We start from the raw sequence: 11,586 nt of genomic DNA on the forward strand, positions 1-11,586 counted from the left end.
TACGCCAAAGCTGGCAGGTGCATGCGTAATGGAGATTGTATGATATTAAATGGGAATGTAACAGAGATAGCCAAAGAATAGGCTTATACTCTCCTCGTGTCTTTGACCCTCATTCTCAGATAATTGAAAGTGATATGTTGGGGCAATTGCCGTGACTGAATTACAGTGGATATAGGCCTACATATATATATGTTTGGCACACACGACATTTTGCTCTTATAATATATATCCCGATTCCCCTCTGTGTCATATCTCGGGGTGTGTGCGCACGCATTATAGCCTATACGTCAGTATAGCCTTCTAGTATATATATATATTTATATAGTCCATGTACATCATAGGATATAACCGCTCGTCTGTTAGAGATGTATGGAGTTATAGTGTTTTAAATGTTTATGGTCAAACAGTGAGTCTAAAGAATATCTATAAACCAAAAGCTGTGTAAAATGTAGGCCACCATGAAATAAATAACAGATTCCACTCTTATTGTTTTTACCCAGAGGAGTCATGAAGCATGTTGAACTTGCTAATGGTAGCGTGAGGCTATGTCGACAGCTGATTTTGTTGTATTCTTAAACCACTCGGGCCATAATTGACGCAGGATAGGCCTATTTCTTTTACTTTGCTCATTTGGTAATTGCAGCGGATGATATCCCAACTCAGCAAAATCCTGAGTGTTGACTTTATAGCGGCACTCTCGGAGTTAAACCAACACTATCACTCAGGGTTTTGCTGAGCATATAACCTTATCACTTGACTCCGCAATAAGCTCTCACCCGGGGCTTGTCCTGTGGTTTCTTATCGCTGTGGTAACCGCGGCTGTGGCCACGTGGGGGCGTTGCGTCTGGCGCGCCAAAGTGAGATTCCTGTTGGGCATTATTGCAGACGCACCGCCGCCTTCCGTGCAATAAAGTCGAGTAGATAGCCCATCGAAGGCGCCAGGTGAGCAATAAGACAGAACAATTGAGATAGTTGGTGTCGTGTTTACCCCAATTCCCTAGCGCCATGCTGGTTACATATTAACTATACAATATACAAATAAAGATATGATGTTGATAAACTCATGACTCCAGGCGCAATGGAGAGGGCAATCCAGTTATTTTACATTCTTGAGGCCTCAAGTTGACTGAAATAAACAATCATAGGCGACTCTGCGGGCCCATAAAAACGTGCTCAAAGTTGGTTTTGCGCGACCCCTTGTCCAGGTAGGAATTTCAGGTATGATAGCTGGAACTGAGAGGATCTGTTTCTCTCCCAAGACTTATCTTAATTGAACTCTTTGAACGCAGTCTAAACTGATATGATATCTATCTATGACATGTGCTTACTGAAGTGGACTAGAGTGGGTCGAAAAACTAAACAAAAAGGCTTCTCTAAATTGAACGGTTGAGTGACATATCCTAACGCCATATCTATATAGGCCTATACTATTTTGTATATGCGGCGTTGACGTAATAAATCAAATTATGTCTACCACATTGACATAAAGCGAGGGACACATTTTGAGACTGCATTTCAACGTTTTATTGAAACTTTCAAGAACACGATGTTGATGTTGTAAACTAGACATGAATCCAATACAACATAACCCACTGAAACCTTAAGAAACACAAGAGAAACCTTCATATTTCGATTAGATGCGGCACTTTCACTATCAGGCTGCAAATGTATTTGAATATCAGAAAAATAGTCCACTTTTGACGACACCTTTTCTCTTCTCAAAAAGAAAACTTTTTTTTTCTTCAAGCCATATGGTGCAGTGTGTTGTCGCTTTTTCATCCATTAGAACAGTAGCACTTCACACACAAACAACAGGTAAAGGTGAAAGCACAATGGCACGTGAGTGTGAATAACTAGTTCTGTGGATATTTGGGGTAAAGGGGGAATCCATATGTAGGGGGATATAAAATGTAGATGGCAAAAAGAAGGATAATAGCCCACAAACTATCTTTACACAGGTATATCGACAATAAATTAAGAACAGATCCCTAAAACAAACTACTCCATCGTATTTACACGCAATATCAATATGAAATAATTACATAAATATTTTATATAGCACTATTTACAGTTAAAACCAATACTACCTTTTAATTGAATTTCAGAATCCCTTTGCCCGGTGAATATAGGCTAAATTCAGCATGCTTAGGGCAGTCTCCAACACTCGTATAGAGGCTATATGCCATAACCTCGGTTCTTTATTCCTGGCTCATTTGAACAAGTGCCAGAATATTGATTTTAAACGATGTATATGAATCACAACAAATTCGTTTGAAAACGTTGAACCGAATTGAATAGAAAAAGTTATCAACAGAGGAGTGAGTGAAATATATTTCAAACAAATCGTTTTTTCTTGGTTGTCGTATATCAATTTGATTGTTAAAACAACGTCAGTCGAGAGAGAGAGAGCTGTGATGGCTTTCAAGGGCCCATGCAAAGTTTGACCTATCTAGAGCGTAATGATAGATAGGATTTAGAAGTTAGTATTTCCGACCAATTAATAGGTTACAACAAAATACAGCAGTCTTTATAAGGAATACGGAAGGTGAATTCAAATAAGCAAAACCAGAGTGCATATTTATCCAAACAAATGTAGTTGTCTCAGCAACACGTGTCGGCCTATAATAAAGTTTATAGGAGATAGGACACAGCAGCAACTTCTCCTATACATCTGTGAGTCACATCCATGCCAGCCAACACTTCCCGTTTCAATACTTGTATGGTAATCAAATAGGCCTAACAGGAAAAAATATATAAAGTAAAAAATAATAAAGGAAGTATTGTTTAATTTAACAAAGACAGAATTATACATAATCAGGTGTGTATTTAACCAAAGTGCATTTAAAAAATCTAAAATGTCCAACAGTCTGAGTTTTTCATTTTAAACCCGCATTAATCTAAAGAGGGCATCGTCCAGCTGTTAATGTCTTCATCACTGTCAACATTTTCATCACAAGAACAACAAAAACTAAAACGATAAGCACGTGCACAGTAAAATCCTCAGTGTTAAATGTATCCATTCGTAACTCTTGAGAGAGTATAGATGGGACCAAATGGACCCGTAAGGCTCCATTTGGTTCCATTTATACTCTCTCAGAGTTAAATTAACACTGAGGATTTTACTGCGTGGAGAAAGGTCTATGGCGACACGCTCCGCGGCCTGTCTTGATTCGAATCGAGTCCACTGACCAGCCGCTGTATGCTCTGCAGCTCGTTGGCGCCGTCTTTCTCCGTGCTGCACGTTTTCGGAGACATGGAGACCGAGCCCGACGAAATGGTGGAGGAGCGGCTGGTTACCTCGCACGTGGAATCCAGGGTAGCAGCGGAGACGTGGTCGCCGTCTCCCTTCAGATCAGCAGCACTACCGGGGCCGGCCATGGAGGGCATCGCGGTGGTGAGCAACGTGCTGTCCGGCACGCTCATGGGGATGGAGTAGGGGCTGTACCGGAGGCGAGGGCGCACCGCGTTCAGGAAGGGATGCCGGTGGACCGACGACTGAGCAGCGGCGGATTGAGCAGCGGCGGCTGCTGCCATGTACGTGTAGGGATAGGGGAACAGACTCCCAAAAGGAGACATGGCAAGGCCCTGTGGGGAAAAAAAGAGGACTGAGCGTGAGTCCCCTGTTTGGTGTTAAAATGATACACACACTCATATCCCACAGTGAGCGTTTAGACACGAGACACATAACCATCGATAAAGTTAACATTCACACTAACGTTTTGTAATGACGTTGGAGAGACTGTCTAGTATGTGTAGTTAACACAAGCCTAGACCCCAATGAGCTAATACATTTTTATAATGCATGAGCCTATAATCGATTACGAGAAACTTTACAACTTTACAGCTCTTTAATTGTTAATTTAGGCACAAAATTAAATAATAATCTCAAAGTCTAATCCCGCATAATAAACAACAGAAACAGGACTTTGGAGCTGTTAGTGCTAACATCCTTTGAGACTGTAGGCTACATGAAAAAGGCAGATCTGTTCTGTATTAAACCATGTTGTTTCCCTCCCCAAATCAGGAAGGGGTTTTAAAACATTCGCCATTTTGCCTCCAAAACACAGAATTAATGAGCTCATATCAACACCATGCCCTAACACCAGGTTTGCAGTGCCTAGGTGGTCTTCTAGCGTCTTAACCACTTAACCATCTGTTGTTATAAAGAATTGACACAATTTAAATCCATAACTGTGCCCAAGGAAATGTAATGAAGTGTGCTTTATAATTTAATCAGTCAAAATACAATTGGCTAATGTTTCACTGAATTACGTTAAATTGACTAAACAAGACACATGCTTGCACACACACCATAAACAACTAAATTATAATCTGTCTTAATGAAAGAAACTGATGGAAGTGACACTAGCCTATTGGAGCTGAGGCAATTGGCGAAATATAAAGAAAAGTCTCCGGGAAACAGTGGTGCTATAAGGGCTAATGAAACAGGTTTTACCTGTGATGCCAAGACATGTTGCTGCAGATGAAAAGGCAGGCCATGCGCTCCTGTCAAGCTTTGGGGTGACGCCATGCTTGCCGTATCCATGGCGCTAACTCCACCAGATGAAACCGCTGCTAGTAAGGGACCCATGCCTGCGGCCATGTTTGAGAAAGCGCCCCCCATGTTGAACTGACCGGGGTGCAAGAGAAAAGGATGCGCTCCCCCTAAGTGATTGAAAAACTGCTGTCCTGTTAGACCCGTTGGAAATCCAAAATTATGCAAATGACCGTGACCCAAGTGCGCACTGTCAGTCTGAACAGTCAAAGGCATAAAAGTGTCCTTTATGGGCCTGCACTCCTCTCCTTTAGGCGGGTCCCTGCTGGGGCTCTTGAGGTCTTCCCCAGAACGGGTTGTGCTGGAGATGAGGGTGATGGGGCTCTGTCGTGAATCTGCTTGGCTTTTCTCAGTTCTAGGCCTGCTGGTGGAGTCACTGCTGACAAACTGATGAGACTTGGCCGGACTCGCTTCGTGATCCTTCCCGTCCTCCGTGGTCGTGGAAATCTTGCTAGAATCGGGACCATCTTTGGTGTTGCCGTCTTTGCTCTCGTCATCACTGTCCTCATCACTGTCGCAGAAATCTACCAAAATGAGAGGGACAAAAATGACACATATGTGATTAGTTTTTATGATCCATATTTTGTGATCTGTAGTCCGTGTGTTTCTCCACTGTGTTTAAGCCTAAACATGAACTCTTAATCCGTTTGGTTTTGGAGCCTGCAATCGGAACAGTGTCTTCACTTGATCCGCATATCTGAGGTCTAACCAATTGAGAAAGTGGTATAAGACACTAAATTGCATTACAATGTAAACATGTGTTATGCACACTATTGTGTTGAGGCATTAAGAGACAAATTGCATGCATTGTCTTTTTGTATTTGCTAACCATGTAATTAGCATTTTAGATAACCCTAAAAAATGTATTAAGGGTATGAATAGTTTGTCATGTAAAAATATAAGTCCATTCGATTTATATGTGTATATTGGCTAAGTACTGAAAAACAAATGTGATAGCCTATGCATATTTTTTCCAAGACTGTGTTAAGTGTGCCAAATCCAGTTCAAGCACTGCACTCCGAATACATTTCACTCGCAGTGTGCACAGAAAATATTCAATAAATATGATAGTCTTTATTCCATTTTATTGCACTGGACATCTCAAACCTATGATTGACACCATAGATTATGCAACACATCAGCGTACCTTTCAGATGAGGAGGCCCCACGGTAGACACCGCAGGGGACGAGGCCTGACCAAAACACTTAAACGAAGCCTGTTCGCCAGACGAGTCGTCTGAAGCCCCATTCTCTTTCTTCTGATGGTCTTCATAGGAGCGCATGGACTGCAGCGCCAGCTGTTTCCTATACATAAGCCACGCAGGTTATGATCGGCACTGTTCTCACGTTAAAAAAGTAGGCTATCTGTGCAAGGAGTAAGGACGGCTCATAGTGAGACCTGCTCGATTAAAACTAGACACACCACACACACAGTAAAATCACCAGTGTTAATTTTAATTAACTCCGAGAGTAGCCTACAAATGGATAAATGAACACTGGTGACTGCTTACTTTACATCATAGCGAGCAATTTAGCTGTACAAGAATAGATGAGAATATGACAAGCCCATAATGTAGCAATTGTCTCAATTCACGCCAATTTGTGGATTAATTTTTATTTCAGATTTCACAGAACCTTTTAGCCACAATTCAGAAACATTTGTAGCCCACACAATTAATGTTTAGATAAATACTTAACGAAAATAACCTAAACATAAACAATGTTTTTCCCCCGTGTATTTTTCACAACAGAATGGTATCTATATATTTGTTTTCTCTCATAAAAGTAAACTAATCTCTATCATTAGTGGGGAAAAAAATCCTTCGTGGATTAACGCGATCGTCATGCTGCTCTTTGGAATTCACTAAACCGTCTGTCCCCATATATAAAATTCGACAACACAACAGGTGTCACACATTTTTTGCTGCAGTAAGGATCGTTTTATCCTTTCTTTTTACCTCTTTTCCCGTCTCCCATTTCCGGTGTCACGGAATCCTTTCGCAAAAGGATTATGGTCAATTTTCAGCTGGGTTATCTGCAATCATAAAAAAATAAATACATGAGCCTAAATATGCAATTAAACTTAAGCTTCTTCATAAAGGTTTATACTGTTCTTCGTCGTTTAGATACAGACTATAATGTTTAGCATTAAGGTACATTTCTTCATCTCAAACGATGGGAATTATTACCAACAAAAGAAAAATATTGTGTGTGTGTGTGTGTGTGTGTGTGTGTGTGTGTGTGTGTGTGTGTGTGTGTGTGTGTGTGTGTGTGTGTGTGTGTGTGTGTGTGTGTGTGTGTGTGTGTGTGTGTGTGTGTGTGTGGAGAGAAGAAGACGCCCTCCCACCTTTGGGAGGATTGTTCGTCATTGTACAATATGCTGTGTTTCAGTGTGTAAACCCCTGCAGAATTCCCTCCTTACTTCCTCTCCCACTGCCGCCCCTCCCCTCTCCCTCTCATCCAGTATGTACATAATTTGGCAACATTGGCTATACTTCTCAGCCCAGATTCCTGCAAAACATTTAGCCTATAACCTTTCCTATACAACCCCCTTTTTTCCTTTTTCTCCCTTATGTTTCCCTTTTTTGCCTGACACCGGTGGCCAGAAGTAACACTTAACCTTCCTCTCTCTTTGATATCAAAAACCTAGCGTGAGAGATGATTTTGATTAGCTCTATGTCACATATGGAACAAAATGTTACCAGCCCAGGCTGTTACAAACAAAATGCTCCCCTTTCTTCTTTTTTTTGCTCTGCTCCACTGCACATTGAGTTCCCCCTCTCTTTTTCTCACCCACACCCCCCTCTTGTCGCGCACGCGTACAGGGCACACAAACACGTACACACGGAGGTATAGCGAGAGGGAGTGCGAGGTTGTTTTGGTGCTAAATCCTTTCCATGTGATTAGATAAATTGTAGGCCTACATAGCCTGCTGTGTATGACATACATTCTTGGGAATTCTGAATTTCCTATAGCCCAGTGGTTCTCAAAATGTTCCATGTCAAGGACCCCCAAAATTATATGAATTTGGGCACGGACCCTATCCAAAATATTTAGTTCCAGGGATCCCTAGAAGCAAAGATTTGAGATACAAATGTTGGCTTAAATATATAAATATAGATTCAAAGATTTGCGAGTTCACGATTTTTCAAAAATAGCAGATATAAGCTTGTAGATCTGCTATTTTTTGCATAGCCAAAGTATACAATAATCATTAAAGTGGTTAAAATGATTGTGACGCTATATTAACTTATTTTAGCTGGGGACCCCCTGATACCCCGCCAAGGACCCCTGGGGGTCCCCGGACCCCACTTTGAGAATCAATGCTATAGCCATCCATGTTGAACAAGAGGTTTATATCCCTCTCTAAAGTCTAAACAAGCTCAAACAGCCTATGTCATTCATATTTCATGACAACAAAATGGGAAAGCAAAGGGGGAATGCAAAGGCCAAGGGTTCATGACACATTCAGCGCATTAAAACTCAGATTGCATTTTTCTGCTTCAGCTATATCTTGAAAAAGCATTTCAAGAAAAAAACTAAACAAAACACTAATTTCCCTCACCTTGTCATTTTGATATGCAGTCACAGCGATGAAGTCCGTTTCAGGGAAAACATAAGTCCTGAATGTACTGTAGGGGAGTTTGAGTATATCGTTGGCCCTCACGATGTGAAATCGGGGCTGGTATTTGTGCATGGAGTTTAGAATGGTCTGTATCAGAGAAAAAAAACACGTGTAATACACTGTTGTTAGATGTGATTATGTAATCGTTGTTGCAATACACTTCCTATGCACAATATTTAATCTAAAACATTATGGCTAGAATGACAATTAGAAAGCCATGACTTTTGACTCATGGTGGGGTATTATTAAGTCTTACAATGGATTACATTTTCAATTTAACGATAGTGATTCATGCATTATAAGCAAGTAATAGAAGCCTTAATATTATTGCAGTCCATATTTCACCCCAAATAATGTCAACAAATACAGATCGACATTTTTGATACTTATGGTAAAGTATAGTAAGGTAATACTGACATGCAAAATATATGTATATTCAATGAGCTACGTGTGAAGGTGCGTAAATAAGAAATAAGAATTACACACATTAGCTGAACTTACAAATCCATGCTTGTCGGAAATGTTATTTGTCAGCTTGAGTTTGTGAAAATTGACGACTTTTGACATCCATTGTTCACCAGTAGCTGGACTGTCCGGGTGAATGTACATCCGCTTTGGCATTTCGGGGTCGGCCTTCCCTGCCACCATCCAGCGCGAATTATGAAATTTATACCTGCAGTCGTCTGCTGCAACAATATCCATCAAAAGAATGTATTTTGCCTTCTTGTCCAAGCCAGTGCATCTCACTTTGAAAGGGGGAAACATTCGCCTGTGGGGAAGAAGGAAATAATAAGAATTATGATCATAAATGTGATTCAAACTTATTTTTTGTAATGCTCTATTACGCACGAGTGTACACACACACACACACACACACACACACACACACACACACACACACACACACACACACACACACACACACACGGAGCAGCCATCTTTGAATGGCGCCGTGATGACGAAAATCATTTTGTCAGGGCTGCACACACTGATGGTTGGTTATTAAAATGTATTAAAAGTAATCATCAAATATTCTGTTATTTCAACTATGAGGGTGCTATAGGTTTAGAATTAATAATGGCTGACTATAACAAAACAGCTTCAGAATGTACACAACCCTCGGGTAATTGGAAGTAGGCTATTGCTTAAAATATTGGATTGAATATTAATTTGTTACAGGCGTAATACATGATGCAAATTGGCCTTTTACAAAAAGACAATTAAGCACAATTCGAACTGTAATCATCATGATTGAAGATATGTTAAAAGCTGGCTTGAAACTTTCTGTATAAAGTTTAGGTTCAAACTTACATAATCTAGGGGTCAAGTTAGGCTTCCAGGATTTCACAACTAAATCATTTCTTATTTGTCACAAAATGTTCAGACTAAGGTGTTCTACTAAAATAGTTTATATCCTTATTTCGTAGTGTGTTATACACTAGCATGTTATGTGGGCCAAATAAATATGGTGTCTGCAGGATAATTTTGCTAGACTTACATTGTATTCAGTTGACTGATTTCAAAAATATATAGCCACCAGAGGCATGCATGAAATCAAAATGTTGGTCAGAGGATCCGTAGAGGTACATTTCCAAGCATCCATCAATAAATCAATGACCGAGAGGACTGTCAGCGTATGAATAATCAGAATGTGCCTCCATAAAGTGCTAAACTGGTGCATGTCAGTCCGCATATAGTATGGGAATGCACACTAAGCTGCTATTTACCTTCCGGATTTTGTGATCACCATTTCAGTGCCTCGCTTGTGGAAGGTTTCCCAAAGTTCCTTGGCCTCCAGGTGAACTTTAGGGTCATCCTCCACTTCCTCTTCGGGTTCCAGGGTCTTCAGAGGCCTAAGGTGAGCTGCGGCAGCCTGGTGCCCCAGAGCCGAGAAGTGAAGGCCGGTCTCAGCGGCTCCCATCAGCTGGTCCATGATCGGCTTTCCCAGGGCGCCAGGGAGTGAAAGGGAGCCGTTGTGAGGGAGCGCCAGGGCCGGGAAGAAAGGAGGCTGGTGTCCCAACATTGCGCTCATGGCAAATTCCGGACCCCGGTGAGGTATAAACGGATGATATGCCATACTTGCTCCCTGTATGACCGGGTCTCTCATCAGGAAGCTCATCCAAGTTCCTGGTAGCTTGTGTTTTTTATTTGATAGAAATTCACAGTAGCCTTGTCACTGCGTATACAGGACGGGTGACGCAAACTACAGAACCAAAAAAATAAAATAAAAAGGGAAATTAAATGTTTATAAATTGGTCAAAATTCAACCGCAAATCTGTCAGAAATAAACATCCACGTATTTTCCACAAGTTGTCGGGGAATTCTGAGCCGACTGCCGTTCGCTCACTTCTAAAGACATGCACAGATAAACGAGAAAAGAAAAGTTCTCTCCGTTAATCTTCAAGAGTGTTGAGAGAAATATTTTCTTCAGACATTGACGGACATCGGACACCTTTCTATAGGCTCCACAGTGTCCTGGGAGATTAGTGGAATTAAACCAAAAGAAGGGTCGAGTCTCTTTTTTTAATTGACTGCGGTGTTGCTGCTTCTTTTCTGGCCGCTGTTTACGATATCGGCATTCCTGTTAAAATGCGTCCCCTCTTATTGGCTTCAGTCCTCCAGCAACGCAAGCAAGCAACGTGTTGAAATATTTCGATAGCGACGAATAATTCCTCTGCCTTTACTTGTCCCAGACATGCACCCTCACACGCACACACGCGCTGCTGTATACGTCTCTCTTTTATGCACACACACATTTCAGTCCCAAAAGCGTACGGCAGTGAAAGGAGTCCCGCTGACGGCAGAGAGAGGTGGTAAGGTCCCAGCACTAAGGTTTTCCTAGCGCTTCTGTGGCCATAGGCTTCATACTGTATGGATGTGTTGCATGTTACGAGAAGCCTGGGCTCCGTTGATTGGCTCTTTGACGCTTTCGGACCAATTGTGTGGCTCCGTAGGCGTGGTTTTAACAGGTCGGGTGGAGGGGACAGACTTCAGACTTATAAAAAGGTGTTTGGAAACTCAAAGGCTTGCGCCGTGAAACACCACTACCTCCGTCAATGTTGTGTGAATATGTCAACATCATTAGATAGTTGCGCTATCGGTCGGTCTGTGGGACCCAGCGAAGGGAGAGTAGCCAAGCAAGGCAAGCCGGAGCTAAGAGCTCCTCTCTCTGGCTTGCGTTGTTGTCTCTCGTACATACGCAGAGCACCGAAGCTGTCGCTTCCCCCACAAACATGTAAACAGCATTCTCGGGGTTGCTATTGTTTTTAAGAATTACGTTTTATATTCCGTTAATTAATATAAATGAGTAGACTATTATTCTTCCTTAATTCCGCTCCGCAGGTCCACATGCCGAGCGTTTTTGCTGACTTTTAATTTCGTCTAACCGGAGCGTTATAAAGGAAGG

General features: G+C 41.6%; 1 protein-coding gene across 2 annotated transcripts; it reads right to left on the reverse strand.

Moving 5' to 3' along the window:
- Positions 1–1,535: 1,535 nt before the first annotated feature.
- On the reverse strand, positions 1,536–11,012 carry tbx3a (T-box transcription factor 3a). 2 transcript variants are annotated; one of them, XM_084046638.1, is made up of 7 exons: positions 9,908–11,012; positions 8,682–8,949; positions 8,121–8,267; positions 6,514–6,590; positions 5,703–5,860; positions 4,457–5,079; positions 1,536–3,585 (listed from the first exon to the last, which is right to left on the reverse strand). In XM_084046638.1, exons 1-7 carry the CDS (start codon positions 10,297–10,299, stop codon positions 3,139–3,141), a joined length of 2,112 nt encoding a protein of 703 aa, XP_083902764.1. In that variant the 5' UTR covers positions 10,300–11,012; the 3' UTR covers positions 1,536–3,138. The 2 variants fall into 2 exon arrangements, with proteins under 2 accessions (XP_083902764.1, XP_083902763.1); XM_084046637.1 differs by having other exon boundaries at positions 8,667–8,949.
- Between the last annotated feature and the right edge of the window lie 574 nt (positions 11,013–11,586).

The sequence above is a fragment of the Gymnoscopelus microlampas genome (genome assembly GCF_963454915.1).
Source record: "Gymnoscopelus microlampas genome assembly, chromosome: 21".
Lineage (NCBI taxonomy): Eukaryota > Metazoa > Chordata > Actinopteri > Myctophiformes > Myctophidae > Gymnoscopelus > Gymnoscopelus microlampas.